The sequence below is a fragment of the Zonotrichia leucophrys genome, chromosome 2 (assembly GCF_028769735.1).
Source record: "Zonotrichia leucophrys gambelii isolate GWCS_2022_RI chromosome 2, RI_Zleu_2.0, whole genome shotgun sequence".
Lineage (NCBI taxonomy): Eukaryota > Metazoa > Chordata > Aves > Passeriformes > Passerellidae > Zonotrichia > Zonotrichia leucophrys.
Genome location: NC_088171.1, coordinates 58,875,057 through 58,896,003, shown reverse-complemented (window position 1 = coordinate 58,896,003; position 20,947 = coordinate 58,875,057). Strand labels below are relative to the sequence as shown.

The 20,947-nt window shown below is 39.8% G+C and overlaps 1 protein-coding gene across 4 annotated transcripts in view; it reads right to left on the bottom strand.

Moving 5' to 3' along the window:
* Nucleotides 1-20,947, bottom strand: part of COL15A1 (collagen type XV alpha 1 chain) — a 122,016-nt gene that overhangs the window by 44,137 nt on the left and 56,932 nt on the right. For 2 of the 4 annotated variants that reach the window (XM_064705109.1, XM_064705110.1), the window contains exons 11-18: nucleotides 18,091-18,168; nucleotides 16,392-16,454; nucleotides 14,489-14,614; nucleotides 10,766-10,828; nucleotides 8,641-8,676; nucleotides 7,422-7,565; nucleotides 2,972-3,040; nucleotides 580-624 (exon numbers count right to left, since the gene is read on the bottom strand). In XM_064705109.1, coding sequence (XP_064561179.1) covers nucleotides 580-624; nucleotides 2,972-3,040; nucleotides 7,422-7,565; nucleotides 8,641-8,676; nucleotides 10,766-10,828; nucleotides 14,489-14,614; nucleotides 16,392-16,454; nucleotides 18,091-18,168 — 624 coding nt within the window. The remainder of the gene's footprint in view (nucleotides 1-579; nucleotides 625-2,971; nucleotides 3,041-7,421; nucleotides 7,566-8,640; nucleotides 8,677-10,765; nucleotides 10,829-14,488; nucleotides 14,615-16,391; nucleotides 16,455-18,090; nucleotides 18,169-20,947) is intronic. The other 2 variants (XM_064705112.1, XM_064705113.1) reach the window with 2 other exon arrangements.

Here is a 20,947-nt window from a genome sequence, read left to right as displayed (position 1 = left end):
TCCTTTCTAAAGACCCATTCTGCAAATCTGCCCTCTTCTGTGATTTTCCATCTCTCCATTTTTTGCCTCATCGGTTACACAACCAGTAACAGCATCAAAGTGCAAAAATTCAGGCACTTCTAAGCTCAAATAAAACCAAGACAAAATAGCCATTGCTCCTCCCTTCTTCCCCCAGCACCTTCCAGAATGTTTTCCTATCACTTTCTGGGATCAGAAGGCCTCGTCATGCAGATTTCTCTTTCAACAGCATACATGTAACCTCTCTGAGACCAGAGTGATATATAAATGAGCAAAAAGATAAAAAACCAGATGTCCAAAAAAAATTTAACAAAGACGTGATGGAATGTAATAGCCCAGTTAGTATCTACTCACTGCTCTTGTTGGATGTGAAATAATTTTAATAATACACAATCTGCATAGATATCCAGTGCAAATGGGAACAAAATTTGTCCCAGCTTAATCCGTATATGAATCTTAAAGGAAAGCTATTATGTTCAGGCAAATTCCGGGAATGTAGAAATAAAAAAATATGAAAAAAATATGCTAAAGCAATATAGGTTATCTTTCAAGTATTTTTACCTTTGGTCCTAATGGTCCACGCTGTCCAGGTCTTCCTGCAGAACCCTATGAAAATTTACTTGTAAATCCACATGGCACTTCAAAATAATTTTTTTTCAGAAAAAAAAATGTAACTTGCTACCACGACTGTTACAAAAACAATGCTGGAGACCGGTAGTGTTAATGGAGAGCAATAAAATGCACCTTTTCTTACAAATACAACTTCAGTGCTGTCACTGGATACAATACATATTTTTAGAAAATGTTAGAAATAAATTTGTCCAAATTCAGCATTTGTTGTGATGTATTGCTTTCAACTGCTTACAGTTTTTTTGAATTTGCATTCTTGACTAAAATGAAGATATGCTACCAGTTTAGAGGCAGCACAGTCTTGCTAGGTTTAAAAGCAGTTTCCTTAAAGGTTTGTTTCAAAAATAATTTGGAAATTCAAGTTCCTCTTCTCTCTATATGGTGACATGGGTTGCAAAGAACAATTATGGCTCTTTGATGGTAAAATGGACAACAGTTCATTATTGGACATTGTAGAAATTTGAATGGAAGAGAAAGGAATTTGACAAAGTGATTGAATTGTCTTTATCTGGAACATGAAGGCAGATACAAATGGAATTACTAAATAATGAGAAAACACCAATGAAACTTTACACTGATCTGTGGAAGAAAAAAATAGAAACCCTGGAAATGAGAGCTGAGCTGTCAGAAAAAAATTATATTTCTCCTTTAAAACCCAATTACTATTTTCTGATAAAAGATTAATAGAAATCTCAACAGATACGAAGACAGTGCCAATAAATGTAATTTAACTCTCAGCTGTTTTGAGTTGCTACCCTCTTTGAAGCAATTCTCAGTTTTCACTTAAGCACCACTGGATACTCTGGAATTGTGATAAGGTGTGAATGGCTGATAGTGCAGTACCAGTAAGTACGTAAAAGCATTTTCATAATTTCAGCAAAATTCTTATTTTTCTTATCTTCTTTTTCTCATCTCTCTTCTGTACTGACTCAAATTTTGCAGAGTAATTAAGCAGCAATATGAAATTTTTGTTCAACTGCAACAAGACATTTTTTGAATATTTATAGCTGAGTGACTTGGAAACAATGCCTGTTATAAAACCAATGTGAGAGTAAGGCTGTGACTAAGGCAGGTCAGAATGTGGAATTTTGGCCCTGCTTGTGGATACTTCCTGTTTCAGCGAACAGATTCAATACTTATTTTTGTAACTGTATTTTTGTACTACTTTTAGCAGCTAGGAAAAGACATAAGAGGGGGCAAAGTTCTCTAAGCTATCAGCTACAGTTTCAGTGACTCACAATTACTAGTACTTTAAACCAACACAGTAAAGAGCTGCTCAAAGTCACTCCTGCCTTCAGTGTTCAGCTGGTGCCTGATGATTCATGGAATCACAGGCACAGGATTGTACAGGCCTGTGGAGGCCATCCAATTCAATCACCCCCTGGAAGCAGAACTGTCACCAGCTTCAGATCAGGTCAGCCATGTTTCTGTCCAGCAAAGCCTCGATAACTCCAAGACCAGACCTTCTGCAACCTCCCTGGGCAACTGCTCCAACCTTCTAGTGAACAGTTGTCTCCTAAGGCTTAGCCTGAACATCCCAGCCTGCAAATTGTGACCACTGTCCCTTGCTGCACCATCTGGCACTACAAGGAACAGTTCAGCTCCATCATACTTGCAGCTGCCCCTCAGAGACTCATTAAGTAGCTACTGGATCGTGCCTTTGTCTCCTCTTGTTGCCAGACTAAACCACTGGAACTCCTGCTATTGTTAAGAATGACAATAAATCCAAATGATCTGGTTGATACCAATAGATTATATTCCCATATTCCCTACTTGATGATTGAAGTGGTCCACACTAGCAAAAAGTCTCCTGAGACACAAGGAAGGAGAAAAAAGCATCCCTTTTTTCTGTGACATTGCTTCCACACTACTGGGAAAAATTTTTTAGTTTAAAAGTGGCATGTTGTATTACGCACATTTGTTTGTCAAATTATAACATTTCAGTTTAATCTTCATATGTGTGAGTCACTTTCATATAAGAGAAAGGAATCTATTAGGGTGAAGGGAGAAACAGACAGCTAGATAACATAAAACCCCTTATTTCACCCTTTGATATATCAAAAATATACCAGAGCAGAATAAAAAAAAACATTAGTTAATGAGGTGTCAGAGAAATTCAGACTCTTTGGAGGACACAGTTATTTTAATGACATTTTAGGGCAAGTGAATCCATTTGAATGTAGTGACTCTCAATCTATAGCTGACTGGGTCTACATGTTTCCAAAAAGCAGAATAGAGGAAACTTCTGTTTGGAAAAAAGCCCAAAACAAACCAAACAACTCAGCAACAATTTATACTCCCCTCCCTTAAAACATCCACTCACCTTTGGTTCCCTTGGTCTGGGAATTCTTGATTCACTTAACAGGTCGATGCTACCTGATCCTTCCATATCCTAATGGAAGAGACAAAATGCTACAGAATTTAAGAATTTATCTTATGGGGTTTTTTTCTGGTTGTGTTGTTTTGGTTTTTTTCCAACTGCTCTGTTTTCTGAAGTTCTGTAAAAACTGGAAACATACTGAACACAAATATTTTAATCTTTTCTCATTAATTTTTTTTTCAGAGAAAAATAGATGATGTTCTGGAGACAGGCTTTGCTCAAATGTGATAAAAACATGCTGGTCATCCTTACAGAAACTCTGGTCTTTACTGTCTTGCCAACTTGACACCATTGCTCCAGCACTTCAGGCAGAAGAGCATCAAGCAGAAGTGAGACAGTTCGTACTGTGTTTAGGCACACTTTTAAGCAGTATTTTTCTGTGTAGCATTTACCTGCCACCCAGCTACTGAAACACTAATGACTAGTAAGGGTTACCAAAACTGATTTATGTCAGGGAGAACTTGCAGTTTAAAGGCAGCAATCACTTTTCATCAATAGAGGTTCTTCCCAGTTCTCACAGTCAATATTGAACTCCTGCCTAAAATACTGCTTTCTGAAATGGAGCAGAAAAAAATTCCACCATCAAATTGCACAATTAATTATGTTGAAGGGTCTCTCAGAGGCTGCCTGGCCCAACTTCCCATCAAAAGCAATGTCAACACTGAATTCCAATCAAGTTGTTTAGGACATTGGAAACTCGGGCCTTGGAACCTTCCAGAGATTAAGGTTAAGTGTTGTCCTGACTGAGCAAGCTCAGTTCCCTGAGGCTTTCATTACAGGTCATCTGCTCCAGCCCACCGTCTGTTTCCATGGCCCTCTGATAACTTCAGAAATAAGTCTCTGTGTAGTGGGAGTCCTTGAGAGGAAACTACCTATTATTTCCCATGGAGATTTTTAGTAGTTTTCAAGGGAACGACACAAAGCAGAGGGCTCCCTCCAGCTTTCATTGTTCTATGACATTACGGATACACGGCAGAAGCAGGAGCTGCCAGTTCCAAAGCAGTAAAGAAATAAAATTGCAGCCACCACAATTACTTGCTTCAGGCCCAGCACCTCTCACGTTCCTATCCCGTGGTTTGTGCCTAGTCCAAACTTGTCAGACTGTTCTTCAAAACATCTGCATGAGCCATGCCAGCAGGGAACTGTTCACTTGGTTTTAACTGCAATTTTAGTTGCAGCTGCGCTGGCTTAATTGTTTCCTTTTTCTGAAAGAGAAAATCTTAATCTTTGTTTTATTTCCCTACTCACAGCCATACAGCCTTCATTTGCAACTTCAGCATCGTGTGTTGAACCCCGCTTTCCTTTAGATTATTAAAATGGCAGAAAATATGGTATGGTGTACCACAGAGTTTGTGGGGCGAGGGACCAAAGATTATTAAGTTGGGACTCCCTGGGACAAAGTCATCAATCAGATGTAAAAACATAACTTTTGTTCCAGAAAATTCCGTTTCCCACTTTTCCATTGGAGCTCTCCCTAGAGACCACCCTCTCCCCGTTCCCCTCTTGGTGTACCACAGTCAACCCACAAAAATACCATCCCTGTAACCCCTTCTTAGTGGTCAAACAGCACCCCCGAGCCCGCCTACTCCGTTCCCCTTTTTAAACCAAATCCCCGCCCGGGCTCGGGGCTTGGCTCCCCGGCTCCGGCGCCATTGAAGCGAGCTGCATCCCGGTTTCCCGTCGGCACCCTCGGACTTCCCGAAAATAAAGCCTGTTGGAATTTCACCAGAACCCTTCGAGATCTCTCTGGTCGGCCGTGTCGTCTTACCCAGCCGGGGCTGCGCGTGCGCATGACGGCAGCTGGATCCCGCCGCGGCGGCGCGCGCCGAGGAGCGGCCTGCCCGCAGTCGCCCAGAGCTGGGGCTCCCGGCAGCTGTCCGGACCCCGAAACCCGCGCGAGTTTTCTCTTAAATTTTAGTATATTAAATTGGCTTGTGGAAGAATTGATGGAATACTGAGTGTGAGTGCATGAGAAGGGTAGGAATGCGCCAGGAATGTCTGCAGATGGGGAAGGAAGAGGAGCGAAGGAGAACCTCCGCCTCCTAGTGACATAAGCCCTTGTGTCAGCTTACTATGTTTAGAGGATCCACTCCTGGCCCACTTAGATTTCTGCCAGTTAGTGACTTGAAATGGCCCAGCTTAGCCCAGCTGTGGTGCACTCAGAGATGGTGTAAGGGGGAGATCACCTTCAGATACTACTGAATGACGGTTTAACACCAAAGGTATGGAAAACATAATCTGACCTGACTCAATTGAAAAAGAGAGATCTTGTTCTTCTGGCCTTTTCTGCCAACTCCACAAGAGTAAGAGAAGCAGAAGGAATGCACAACTGGAATCATGTCCTTCCTTTTGGAGGACCCAGGTGAGAGACCTTTTGTGCAACTTCATCTGGGATTGATTTAATGTCATTCAGACTTTCATTCTGCTCCTCCATCAGCTATCAGTGTATCAGAACACCAACAGAAAATCTACTCTTATTCTCTTTGGCCTGTTAAAGCAAACTCTTCACTGTGAAGGGTAAACTACACTGTGTTTCGGGGCCCTTTCCCTTGACTGCATTGTGCCAGTCTGTTTTTCCCTTTAAGAGAGTGCTTGATGCCTGCTTTATATAACACATCATCTCTTTTGACATCTGCGTGTATTTAATGGGTTTACCAGGTACCTTCTACAGCTCAAACTGTTCTTTTGGCAAGCATAAGTGCCAGCAAACACCATGCCATTTGATTTTTGCACATAGCTGATCACAGATGCTAACAAGTGCTAACAGGAGTATTTTGCAGCAACAGCCTTATTGCAATAAACAGACTGCCAGCCAAAAGGTAGTGTCACCCTAACAAACTGGCAGACCATGGTGCTGCCTCAACAGATGGCAGGGGTAGGCATCCAAAAGATCAGCTACAGCTAGTAAGCCTGTTTAAAGTAGTATTCCTCTCAGGGAAATGACAATCATACCAATTTTGTTTGTACTACATAAAATTCAAGATGAAGCCAGTCAAGATACTGTTACTGCAGTTAGGGCTCAAATCCTTCTGCATTTGCCTCCATAAAAGTGGGGACTCCCAGTTTTCACCCTTTCCTGCTCATCTGCTAAGTTTTCTCCTCTGAGACTTAGGTATTAAAAGTGGCAGAGCTTGATCCTTAGCACATAATTGCAGAACTCTTTGGTGACATAATAAGGGCATGTTGCATTTTAGTCAAATAGTGCAAATGGTGAAAATTGGAGAATGGGTCCTCAGAGGCCACAGAAGATGACTATAAGTCAGAGAAGCTATCATTCTGGGCTAAAACTCAGACCAGGCTGGGGATGAAGATCTGACTAGCCAGTGGTCCTTAACTCATTCTGAGACACCTAGATATTTATTCAGGGGAGACTGTCTACCACTGGAGTGTGCCTAAGACAAGGCAAAGGACTGTTTGCTTAGACTGCAAGCTGCTTCTTGCTAACAATTTCAGTGCTGGCAATTAAGAACTTACGAACTGATAGAGAGATTTTTGTCCATTGAAATTCACTGACACCAGTGAGATTGTTAACCAGTAGTGTATATAGTACAATATTCTTTAGTCAGATATCAGAAAGCAAATTAGGTCTCTAAACAAGCACTAGTGGTCACATCTGTGGCACCTCAAAGTGTCTGTAGAGTAAAGAAAAGAAAAATACAGAAGAGTTGGAGTAGATACTAAGAGAAATGTGTAGGAAAACTGGTATCTTTAAACACCACTACTTCACTGCTGCCTCTCTACAGAGGGCCAGTAATTTTGGTCAAACATGCTTCTCTGATGAGGCTACCCTGAGTTACTGTGCCAATTCAATTATATCACGTGATATAAAAAACTCTAGAAAGACTTTGCTGAGCCACACAGGTAAATTAGAATTGAAAAATGCATGGAAAATAAGGAAGAAAAAGGTGGAGACACAAATACGAATATTGATAATGACAGTTTCTTGGTTTCTCTTCACAAAAATGTTAATGCAGCAGCTCTAATTCTTGAACCTGAGTGTTCTTCCCTTGCCTTTCTTTACTGCAAGGCACTTTCTGCTCCAACAACATTATCCAAATGAGCAGTTCTTAAATGATATGTAAAGCTCATCTTGAGCTGGCCTGATCTCATATTTTTAAGTGATGAAGGTATTATTCTCAGAAGTAGAAAAAGTAACATCTGCAATTTTATATTTTAAATAGAATATTTTTGTCCTAAGTAGAACAGACCATGAGGTCAGAAATAAGCAACATGTGTCTTCTTCTGTATTTATGCTCCTTGGCAAATTTCAGTCTAGAACAAATGACTTTGTCATCAATTCAGACTTAAATACCTGTGAAATATACAGGTACATTGTCTTTCTTCTGGAGGAAATATATCCATACTTACAACAAGCTTCAGAATAGCAAAATACCTCAAATCCCGAGCTGTAACTTGGTCCTGGTGGTCCAGGAGGTCCAGGGGGTCCAGGAGGCCCAGGCGGTCCAGGTTTTCCAGGAGACCCAATAGGGCCAGCTTCTCCTTTGGGGCCTATTGATCCAGTGACTCCAGTATCACCCTGAAATAAAAATTCAGACTATTGATATACTGAATATGTCTAAGCAAAGGCAAATAAGTAGTTTCACAGGATCACAGAATGGTTTGGGTTGGAAAGCTCATCAAGTTTCAATCCTTCTGCCATGGGCAGGGACACCTTCCACTAGGCCAGGTAGCTCAAAACCACATCCAATCTGGCCTTGAACATCCCCAGGAAGAGATCATCGATCGATCATCGTCATGGCTCTCCCCTGGACTTGTTCTAACAGGTGCATGCCTTTCTTCTGCTGGGGGTCCCAGAGGTGGGCACAGCTCTCCAGGTGGGTTCTCATGAGGACAGAGTAGAGAGGGAGTATTCCCTCTCTCAACCTGCTGATCATGTGTATTGGTTCTGGTTGAGCTGGAGTTTGTTTTCCCCCCAGCAGCCCTCACAGTGCTGTGCTTTGCATTGGTAGCTGGAAAAGTGTTGATTATATACCAGTGTTTTGTCTGTTGCTGAGCAGTGCTGGCACACCATCAGCACTGTCTCCTTAACAATTCTCTCATCCCCTCCTCCCATCAAGTGGGCTGGGAGTGGGCAATATCCTGGAACGGGACACAACTAAGCAAAAAATAGCTGACCCAAATTAACCAAAGGGTTACTCTGTACCATATGATGTCAGCTTAGATATAAAAGCTATGGGGGAGAGGATGAGGAATGGGCAGCATTCGTTGTTTTATAGTATTTGCCTTCCAGAGCAACTGCTTCCCGGGAAGTGGCTGAATATTACTCACTGATGGGAAGTAGAGATTAAACTTTTTTTCTCTTTGTTTATACAAATGGAAATTTTCACTTTCTTTTTGTTTCAGTAAACACCACTTTATCTCAACCTACAAGTTGTTTTCTGTCTTATTCTTTCTCCCCAGTCCCATTTGGAAGGGGCTGATAGAGCTGTGTCCAGCCAAGGTTACCTGACTACAGGACACTTCATAGGGAAGCATGCTGGCCAGCTGAGAAACTTAGGTTACACAGTAAGTCTCCAAGGTTTCTCAGCCCTTTTCAGTAATGCGCTGTATCACAGTGATACTGTCATTCTATAAAGACACTTTTTTGTTACCTTTGGACCAGCAGACCCAGGTAGACCTTGATCACCCTGTAAAAGAAAATAAATTATGCATACTTAGAATAAGACCATTATGCAACAAAAACATATTTATGGTATTTTTTCCTTAATACAAATGCCCACAGATTTCTGTGTTGTTTAATTTGATGTCCTTTACATGGAGCCCTTTATCTGAAGCCTCAGACCTCTCAGTTAAAAAGGAAACAATCTGTAATTCAGGTGTTACAATAACACATTGATAACTGGTCTGGTATGCTGACTGGACTCGACCTTGTATTTCAATTATTGCTGCAGATTTTAAGGGTTTGGAGCACAGAGAATTAAACATTGCAGGTCACATCCACCGGCTTCTGAACACAAATGCCAAAATTCTTATGGGCTCTAACAGAAATGGAAACTGGTCCTGCTCAAGTTGTACAGGTCGCCCTTCTAAACACAGGATGTGATGATTAGGAATATTTTAAAATTCCTCTGTTGCAATCAAGATTTCATCAATATTTGCTTTTATACACCTTACTTGCCTACTGGTTTTTTTCCATTTCTATTACATGGAATAGACAGAAACACAATGCATGCTAATAATTATTTTCAAAATTGCTCTGGATCTAGAGAAAAATTTTTATGTTGACAAGCTCCTGTCCTTACTCACTCAGCAGAAATACTTCTTGAGTAAAGTCTGAAAAAAAATGAGTAAGCACCAGCAGTAACATGATCTATTTTTTTTTTCTAAAAGCAATGGCTAAACTCCATGTTGAATGTCACTCAATGAACAAACTGAATTTACTTTCAGTACATTCTGTTGTTTGTTTCTTTCTGGTTATCTTCTCTGGATTAATTTCAAATAAAGAACAAAACAGATACTACAATATAAAATAAATCAAGGCTTTCAGAAAAAATATAGTAAAAATTGAAAAATACTCCTATTTGTATTGAACAGATGCAGAAACATAGTGCTTCAATTCTAATGGAACTTTTATCAAATGTACAGAATGCAGCAAACAGACTCGGTGAGGCAAAATATTGCAGCCCTTTTTTTAGAAGATTATGAGTTTAAAAGAAATTTAATTTCTCTTAAATTGCTTCTCTTTCCCCATCAATCTCCTCCTATAGTATGTGATTCATGTTCTGTTTACTTCAGCTAGACTTCTTTCTGTTCTTAGGCTCCCTCATGTAAAACACACACCACTGATTACAATGGACACGGGTTTCAGGTGCCTGCTTCGCAATACACATACTGCACTTTCTGGGTTGGTGCTGGTTCCCATGGGTGCTGCACTTTTACCAGCCTCAGGCTTTTGATATCACAACTCAGAACCTCCTGCCTTCAGAGATAAAATTAAATCAATATTCTGGCCATTTAAGACTTGCCTTTTCATTTCTGTTACAGTGTGTGAGCTTAAAATGTACACTTGGGAATTTACTTTCAATTTCTTGTGCGTAAGGTGTGCTGTTGAAGCTCATTAGAGGATGAAATTGGCTTGTAGTCTTTGTCTTTGTTTTCTTCACAGCCTTCTTGAAGTGGGGTATAAAAAATGGTGCTCAGATGATGTTTTGATAAGCAATGGATTATATTAATTTCCCCAAGTCAAGCCTGTTTTGCATGTGACAGTAATTGCCGAATGATCTTTCTGTCCTTATCTTGACCCATCAGCTTTTCACTGGTGGGCATCTGGTGCCCAGCCAGTGTAGGCCATGACTTTGTCTCTTGTTTGCCAATTTAAATGGTCTGTGCTCCTTCAGACTCTTCTCCCCTGTCATATAATGTGCTGTCACTCTGTGCCAGGCTGGGCTAACTGGAGCTCTCCCTTTCCCCCTCCAGATTCACCTGTCCGAGCCCAGTCACTACTGGTTTTTGAGTGGCAAATCACAACAGAGTAGTTCATACTGCATATCAAATATTGCATGCTTCAGAAAATGAGACAATAGCCAATAGGAAGTCATGGATTTCTGAATATGCCTTTTGAGATGTGTTCTAATAAGTCATTAGTATCTGGATTCCATTGAAAAATACTGAAGCCAGATGCTATTAGGTTGCAGAGACAACTGCTTACGATTTTTACAGCCTAGAATTGACCAAGATTTTGCACTGACATAGGAGCAAGACAGACATTTAACTCACCTTTTCTCCCTTCCATCCTGGTGGGCCAGCCACTCCATCACGGCCAGGAGGACCTTGAGGGCCCTATAGATGACAGTAAATCTAAAGCAGGTGCTACTTGAGAGCTTGATTTCTAGAACATGTGTTTAAGTATTAGGGACCAACTGATGATACAGCATAATGAAAGACTAATGTGTAGCACCTCCCACCACTAAGCTTTAACACTTTTATTTCTTTTTTCTGAGAGTTTGGCTTTGTATCAAACCAATATTTTAATAGAAAACTATATACAACAATTATAAATTATAAGCAAAAATAAACCCCAGCATATTGTAAATATAACCTTAGCATGAGAGATTATGGTGCTATCCAAGCAGGTTTTGACAACACTGTAAAAGACACGATAGGGTTGAAATCCCCAGGCACCTCAGTTATCTACACTTTTGGCAATGTCAGTGCCAGATGAGACCCAGCTGAGGAAACCTTGGTATTGACAAAATCAAGGCCAGGGTTTCTGTGTGGTAGAATCACTAAAAGCAGTTGAGATATGGAGAGAATGGTGTCAAACAGGAGACTTTTGTGCTGTCACTAAAAACAGAAAAGCCTGAAGGCTGACAGAGGTCTTGATCCATAAAACTCCAGTGATATCCTCCCTTGGGAACATTGAGGCTGGGCCTCAGTTTCCCACATAGGGCAGTCTGAATAAGCGCTTGGCTTGTTCAGACTCACTTTGCCTGGTGTTCTTGGGTAGCTGAGCCTGGAGGTGCATTCCTACACTTTCAGGAGCAGTACGCTTTCTAAAGAGTCCTTCTGCAGAAGAAAAGGTGCTGCCACTTTGCTTTGGTTGATGGTGCTCATGTTGTTCACTTTAGTTTTGCCTTGAAAAGTGTATATTAAGTTTTCCACCCAGTTTCTGGTGTTGTATCCATTACTTTTATCCTGCATACATTTGAGTGAGCAAGCAGGCTGGGAAACACTGGTTTGTAGGGTCAACCAATAAATCTGTACAGATATTGAAGTCCAGCCCACAGTAACGAGACATGCATGAAAGGTAACAGGCATGTTTCACAGCCTACATTTTTTAAATTGGGCTCTGAAAGCCTTTGACTACATTTACAGGAGGGTATTCTGGCCTCTGGGGATCTTTAATAATATTAATTTAATCAACTTTTTTGGAGAAGGATATAAATGGCTAGCAAAGCAGATAGAAAACATTGTTTCCCTCTGATGCTCTCAGAATTATCACAAAGTCTCATTTTTCTGGCTCTCTCTGTCCCCCCCACCCTGCTTTTGCTCTTTGGATGCGCTGTAAGTCATAGAGTAAGTAATGGATTTTTTTAATATTGAGAATAATCAGAAATATTTTCAGTATGTTTCAAACATTTTCATATTGTATTTTGTCATGATTACATAGACAGAAGAGAGTAAGAAAAGAGGTTGAGCTAAGAACAATAACTATTCTAAAGTTTACTGATTACTTCCACTCTACTGCTTGGCAATTTTAGGCTTCATTGTGCTAAAATTGCTAATTTCCCCAAGAGCTTTGGAACAGTCTCTCTTACGTAGCTTGCAAGCATTGCTGGGACATTTGTTATTCTCCTCAGGGTATATTAACATATTTGTGAGCTATCTCAAACAAAAAATTATGATAGAAACTATCCCTATACAATGCTATGAGTCAATTTAACTTCATGTAGCATTTAGAAAATGTGTATTTAATCAGATCAATACCATATCAGTACAAAATGCATTGTGAAGGAGTTTGTGCAGGGGTATTTCCCATTATAAAATGCAGCCTTTACTGAAACATTTCTAAGGCATGTTTGTAGAGAGAAGAGGTGCTACATCACAAAGTTCTTGATTTAGCAAGGACTTAAGCGTGTCCCCAACTTCAAGTGATTGGCTGGTCTTCTGGAATTAGAATTCACAGCTGAAAACCCTTAATAACACAAATGTGTTAATGTGGTACTTAATGAGGATTCCCAACAAAAATACTTCTGTTGGGAATTGAGCTCACCTCATTTATCCAGAATGTGCAAATGTGTGCAAATCTTTGAATAGCAGAATAACAGTTTCTTGGGTCATCTGAAATTGTGGGAATACATTGGTCTGTGTTCTTATTATCTGGAGTTTTCCTTCAACAGCCTGTGTAGCTGTCTCCTGGATTGATTCTTCTGAAAATGTTCTTTAGTTGTCTTATTTACAGTTAGCTTCTGCTTTTTTTTAACAGATACGTTTCCCAGGAACTATCCTGAAACAATGATTTCTGTTGCACCAGAAAATTGACTGTCTACAAGTACTTCATGCTATTGCCTGTGAAATCCCAAATTGCACAAGAGGGAATACACTCATTTTTAAAAATAAAAAAAATGAATCAATACTTATTTCTCCATTTTCTTTTAATTCCTTTTTACATTTTTCTTTTATGGCAAATTTTAGTACTATTTCCTAGACCATTTGAATTACTTCATATTCTAAAGATATGGAAACAGCCACTGTCATGGAAGTTGAAGGTACAGTTTGAATTGCAAAGAAGCTGTTATAGAGAATCTTTTAATCTAACACTGCACTTTATCAAATGCAGTAAATGAAACATTAGGGTAACTGTCTTCTTTGAAAGACTTGCCAACGCATTTTCTTAAAATTACATTTGTAATCCTCAATACAAATTGATCCGTCTCGGATTCAGAAAATAAAAATGTGCTGTTGGGAGTTTAGCAATTAGATGAAATCTGGTCAGCATTTCAGACTTTTTTATTTTATACTGCCATCCATATAACAATCAGTAGATGCAGAGAATAATGGATTTCCTTGGCTTCCCATGCACTTGACTCTTGAATTCCATATTAAAGACTTTCAGGTGCCTAATTTCTTTCTGCACAAAAGATGTTGCTTTCCACCTGGATGGCCAAACACTTTTTAGATTTTGTATCAACTCCCAACTTGGTTATCCTCAAAAAAAAAAACCCTCCAAGAGAGCTGAGAGATAGTGAGATCTTTTTAACACCTGTCACCTGTACACTTCCTTGATATATGCTAACGACACCTCGTCAGGTACAGAAATGGCTACTCACTTTGAGGGCTGTGTGATGGACAGGACAAATCCTGTCCTGAGAACAACTGCTGCTGGCAGATGGTTGATAGGGAATAAGGCAACTATATTAGTAAATTTATCGAAACAGAGATTGTTCTGAATTGGAAAGGATCATCGTATGCAGCTCTTAGATGAATGGACAGCACAGAGATCAGACCCACGACCTTGGCTTTATTAGCACCATGCTCCAAACAGCTGAGCTAATCTCATCATTCCAGAGAGGATGTTTAAAGCTGTTCAATGCTAAAAAAAATTATTTTCTTCACTGAAAAAAACACTTTACTGAGAATTTATTTGCAAGTCAAACTTTAGCAGCATTTTTTACAGTAAAATTATATTTCACATGTCCAGAGGAATAAGTGTTTCTACCTAGCTGAAGAAAAGGATAGAAGAGGAAAGAGGAAAATTCAGTTTATTTTACAAATTCCCTGAAGATTATGTAAGTGATTTAGCAAACTTTATTTTCCTGAAACCAAAAGCATTCTTAATTTTTATTTATTCTGGTCCAGATTCACCAGTATCTGTCTGACAAATGTACATTAGTGCTGTTAACACTTGTTAACTAACTAGCATTAGTGCTAGTTAACAAGACTTTTTTTTTTTGTATAATTTGCATAAGATTCAAGCTTTTTGCACAAAAGGGTACTCACTTCAGGGCCTGGTTCCCCAGAAGCTCCATCTTCTCCTGATGACCCAGGCGGTCCTACACCTGTATCAGGTGCTGGGTTTCCTGGAAGACCAGGCAGTCCTGGAGGGCCTGGTGGCCCCGGAAGACCCTGGGTAAATCAGCAGGAGTGTTAGAAATTATCCTAGCCTGGTTCATTGCTATACACATGGAACAGGAAAAAGCTCACATAGACTTCTCAGGCTCATAAAACCATAAAACTCAGCTGGGGTTTCCACCCACATTCTGCTTACTGAGAACCAATTTTGGTTTCACAGATATGCCCTTACATAGGGTCACACTGACCTCCCTCACCTGTGCTCTCTGAACTGTGCCGCCTCATAGCATTGAAATAGAAACATTTAAAACAACAAAAAAAAAAGGTGTCAACTCTCTGTAACCCAGTAGAGATCTCAGACGTATCCCAAGGATCGATCTAATTATAAGAGACTTAACCATAAAGAAACCATCATTGTACAGAGGGAAGTGGTTGGTTTTTTCTCCTCTACCATTTCATAGGGTTTGTCAATGTTATTGCTGGAGAACTGGGAATCCCTACTCATGGTCCAGACCTGCTTAGTGCTGTAAAACTGGCCTCTGCTCTAAAGATCTATCCTGCATGGACATGAGCAGAGATATTTAAATTAAACAAATGGAAGGAAATGAGTGAAATGTTATTTTAGGAGGAGCAGTACATTTGCAAATGTACAAGTTCATCTGTGTTACTGGTTGCATCAGCAGGCAGAGACAGAGAGTTTGAAGTTTTGGGCCATGGCACTATAAGTCAGGGAGTCTTTAATTCTGACTTGGGGCCATGTACAGGATTCTATCTGGAAGAGGCTCATCTTGGATTTTCAGTGCACTGAACAGAGCCTTCTGCAGTGCACTCACCTGTCTTGTCACCTACAAAGGGCATCTGAAGAAGCTCCTAAATTAGGCAAGATTGCTAACTTCCAGCATGTGGCAACTGACTCCTGATGGGCATTGGGAATAAGATATGAATCACTTTTGAGTAAAAAGAAAGAAACAGAAGGGGGGTCCTGAGGCAGAAACCAATCTGAGAGAATGAAACCTATCACTAGTTGTGCTACAAAGCAGAGATCTCCAGTGTGCTAGAGCATTCTGGAGTTCATAGGAACCATAATGAACTCAGAAAGCTGCAGTGTTACTGCTGTTCAGTTCACCAGAAAGCTGCACCATAAAGCATTTCATACAGATACACTTATATTTTTTTAGAACAGATACTCCATATTGAAAAAAGCGAGGATTAGGGCCATGTAATGCCTTCCACTGACTAAAAGGGGCTTGGGTAGAGAGCAGGAGAGGGGCTGTTTACATGGGTCTACAGTAACAGGATAGAGGGCAATGGCTTCAATCTGACAGAGGGTAGGTTTAGATTAGACATTAGGAAGAAATTCTTTACTCTGAGGGTGCTGAGGCACTGTCTCAGGTTGCCCATAGAAGGGGTGGATGCCCCATCCCTTCAAATGTTCAAGGCCAGGTTGGATAGGGCCCTGAGCAACCTGGTCTGGTGCAAGGTTTCCCTGCCCATGGCAGGAGGGCTGGAAAAAGATATCATTTATGCCTTTCTATGACTCCATGAATCTATGATTCCCATCTCTCTCCTCTTTACTGTCTTCTCATAGTCAGATTAAAAGCATTTTCTCCTTTTGAAAAGTCCTCCTGCCATTATTTCTTTGGTGGCCGCCTCCTGTCTCATATTTCTTCCCCACTCACAAGCATTTAGGCCTTTTCTGACCTTGAAACCCTACAAATCCTTTCTAGATGCTGTAAATTAAGCGTGTATTAAACTTGCATTATGAAAAATCCTACAACCTGCATGAGTAAAATAAAGCTCTTTATCATGAAAAATATCAATATTTGCTTACCCTTAAAATCTCAGTCTCTCTGTCAGTATCTCCAGAACCTGATTCTTCGGGTTCCAGTCTATTCTGAAATTAGGAGAATTCCATTTTAAATTACTGCTTCTAAAGATGACAAATGGAAATATTACTTGACATTAACTGAAAATACAGCCATCATCAATATCCTTACAGCAGTCTGTCACTGGTAAAATAAATTATAATACAACAAGAACATTTCACTTATGTTTCTAGTGTTTCATACCATCTTCTTTTGTAGTCACTGAGCACTGTACTTGCCTGCAGGTGCTCTGTGAGCACAGTGATAACTGTCCTGCAGGACACACATGCCATGAAACTGTTTAAGTGAACTGAAATAATATCTCAGACAAATTTTAACTTCAGAGAGGTACCTGTCAACATTAAGAATATCCTAAAATGCAGATTCTTACAAATAACCCCTGTTTCCTACAATGCATCCCTCCTTTAAAAAGCCCAATTCTTAGGTTACTACAACTGAAATTAAAAAGATTACTTTTATAAGGAGAAAATATACTGAAGCCATTTCTAAAACCTTCTGTTGAAAAAACACCTTAGTGTTTAGTCCTTGGTGAGTTTCATAGCTTTGTACGTTTTGCAGACTACAAAGAAAAGCACAGAGAGAAGGTACTACCTGAATAAATTATCATAGTACCAAAGTGAATGTTTCAAATGCTTGGGAATTAAGGATGCATTCCTTGGCTGCACTGAGACTTCTTCCATCTCACCACAGAATAAAAGGCCTTGAAACTTGCTGTCACAGAGAACCAGGAAGTAAAGGCAGTGTAGGACTTGGTGTTCCCTGCTACGTTTGTAGAAGTGACCTTTGACTGGGTAAAACTTTTGGCCTGGAGCACCTTCTCCTAGGGATTTGGAGCTGCCCTGCTGGTCTCCTGAAGTCAGCATCAGGGCAGGCTCAGTAGTGCAGCAGAACACTGTTAATCTGTTTTTATGCTGCAGAAATATATTGGTTTAATTTAGCAGACCCAAAATCAGGGGAGCATATAATCCGTTTTGGCCAGTGGAATATGTTTCAGACTCTCTTGTTAAACGCTCACGATATCCAGTGTGACAGATGGTTTTGTGTAAAAGTCCAGGATTTCCACTGGTGTCTGTGGTGATCTATGTCTAAGCATAAAATCAGCTCTCACACCATGAACCCAAAATTCAGGCCAGATTCCTTCTTTAGCTGCATGCACATGTATCCTCATGGATATAGTGAGAAAAGTCCAAGTACTGCAGTGAGATGGATCTGAAACTCATTCTTTAACATTGCCTGAGTACTGGGCACTCAAAATACAAACACTGCAATCATGTTGGTATGTGTTCTAGTATTTAATGACAGCAAACATAACTGACTGTCAAACCACTTCTCTGTTCAGTAGCAGAAAGAAATTAATAATTTAAGTTTAGAATGCCTTTTTGTGGAAATTTTTGTGTTCTCCCATATATTGTTGCTTTTGCACATGAGAGCACACACATCCACCAATGTTTTAAAAAGTTAATACTGGGTGTTTATGTAGCTTACACTTCAGTCGTACATTTATTTGCATTTCTGCATGAATGTTTTAGAAAACATTATTATCTCTGTGGCAGTCAGGCTACTTTCCCAGAGAAAACCTCCTATTTAGTTCTGGATTTCTCTGTGGCAAGCTGAGCTCATTGACAGGGAGCCCCAAATACTCACTAATCCTCTGGAAGGAGCAGATGGTCCTGTGGGTCCTGGTAGTCCAGGGAGTCCTGGCAATCCCTCACCAGGATCACCCTGAAATGGGAATTAAGATAAATCAGCAAGGATTTAACCATATAAAGACTATAAGGACTAGCTACAATCTCAATGGATCTCCAGTCACAAGAGTGGCTGCTTATGAGCCGGGTTGGACTTTGTTCATTTCTAAGACAAGCTCCCAAGGAACATGATCTTCACATTGGCAGTGGAAGAAAGAACTCTTCCTTTTCTAACTTCTGCAATGAATTTGAAAATGTACAAGCAGCATTAACAGCGTTAGGCAGTACATATGTCTTGCCAAACTGAGGTTTAACTGCGAGTCTTGAATTTTTAGGGCATATTATATATGAACCCTCACCCAACACCAAAAAACCAAAAAAACACCAAAAAACCCCAACAACAACAAACCCCCCCCCCCAAAAAAAAACCAAAAAAAAACCAGACAAAAAAAACCCCAAGACCAAAAACAAACAGAAAAAACCCAAAAAAAAAAACCCAAAAAAACCTCAAACCAAACCAGAAAAAAATGTAATCACTGTGGTCACACCATGGTATTCAATCTGTAAATGTCTTGATTTTATTGCTAATCTCTCTAATGGTTTTTCAATACTGCCACAACATGATTTTTCTTCTGTGTGTTGACCTTTATCTGCCAACACAATGAAAGATGCTGTTCAAATATGTGCCATTTTCTCTCATAATTAGTACAGTTTCTTATAATTTGTCTTTCTTACATCATCTCTGACATTTTGCTGAAGTTAGTTTGAATTGCTTCAGATTAAGATGTTTGTGACTTTTAATAATTTTTCTGCTCAGGTCCAATATTTTTCACTCAAGCCAAGAGTTGAGGTTTTGCCTCCACTGATCTGTGCTTTACCCTCTAACCTGCCAATTTGCTATCTGGACTTATGAGCATTTAAATTGTGTTCTATAAATTCACATATTTGGTTACATCGCAGGAAACACTGACTTTTAACTGTCTCTTGGTCACTTGCTCTTTATGCTTGAGAGTTCATTGGATGAATGCATTCATTCAGTTCTTTGTTCCCTGCAGCTTTGTCAAATGGTTCCTATAGTGATACCTCAGTCATATCCAGAGAGAGTGTGTTTAATTAATTTGGGGCTATTTTCACTGTCTGCCAGCATGTTCAGTTACAGATGCTTTTCATTCATTTTAAAACATCCTCTCTCTTTTCCAATGACTATTACATAAGTTCCTGGCAGTGCTTGTTTTCATGCAATTTCTTCCACTTTGTGTGCAGTGCAGGAAAGAAAAAACCTCAGATATCACATTTAGGTCATGGTCATTTTTAGGAAGCCTGACTGTATCCATTCCCAAGGAGCATCTCATGGCTGTATTTCTACACAGAACATGGACCATGGTGGAAAAGTGACAGCAGCTCCCCATTCTCCACTGACACATAGTTCATTCTCGGCTTTCCATTTTCAGTTAGAAGAACCAGAAGAAGGAAGGTGGATCCTACTACTGTTCCTGAAATTTAGATATTGTTATACTGGAAAAGGTGCTGACTGTCTTTAGACAGCATAACAGTTCTGAATTTTTGTGTATTCTTTAAGCTTTGGTCACCCTACCAACACAGCCAGGCCTAGGAAATCATACTGATTAACATATTGAAACAATTTGCTGAACAACATAACTAAAAAATAATTCACATGTATAAAAGAGGATCAGAACAGCATCTTGTTTGTCCTGTTTTTACTGCAGGAATTGTCTGTTTAAAGTATTTCCAAGATAAAGCTCTGCATATGAAGCAGTCAGCTTTCCTCAGTGCTCTTGAATGTATCATTAGGATTTTTAGCACTCTTTTGCTAACTTCACAGCGTCTCTTTGAAGTGTCTCTTGAAAACATTCATCCAATTTTTAAATGAAAAACTAAGCTTAAGAGGTCTTTACTAAAGTAGCCATAAAAGTAATGAGGAATAGACTACTGGAGTATTTTCCTTTCCAATATAACTTTTTCTGTCTACAGCTAAGCTGCTTCTCCTGCTGCTAGAATTTTCTCCTTCTGATAGCTATTCTGATCAATAAACTAAGGCTGGATGGCCTTTGGTTGTGAGGTCAGCTGGAACAGACTGGCTGGGCCCACAATCCTTAGGTACTTGACTCTGGGACTCCTTTTAGCCCTGCATGTTCAAAGCTAGTATTTTGAGCACGTTCTTTTGTGCATTTTGCATGAAATAACTTTAGATATACACTGAATTCTATCAGCATGAGTATCTGAAAGTTAAAAGCTTCCTGGGATGGCACTGGAGGAGTACAGAGCCTATGCTCAGTCTCATCTTGCAGTTAGCCACTGATGGCCTGAGCATTGTCTGAGTGAGGTTTTTTTGATACAGGCCAAAACATTGTCAGGGACCATGCCTGCAAGTCTGAACCATCAGCAAATCAGTTCCTGGGCCTGTTCCAGTAGCCAGTGTAGGTGTAGCACTTTCTGCTGAAGATTGGAATGGTCACCTAACAGCAGTTGCAAAATAATCTTGGCATGTTTTCAGTTTGCTCTTTTTTCATTAAAAGAATCCTGACTGATTTTTTGGTTTCCTACAGATGAATTATTTATGTCAGTACCAAGTACCCTAGAAGTAACTCTGGTCACAAGAAGGACCAAAGCAGATTTGCAAGAAACCTAAAAAGCTAATTGTCAAATGACATTTATGTGCCTGTAATGCCTGCTGGCAACTGACAGAGTATTTTAATGATAATCTGCCTTCCCAGCGTGATAAATAGGTATGATTCATGCTGATAAAAATTGAACCAGTAATCAATATTGATACAGTAATTAATATTTGAGAATAA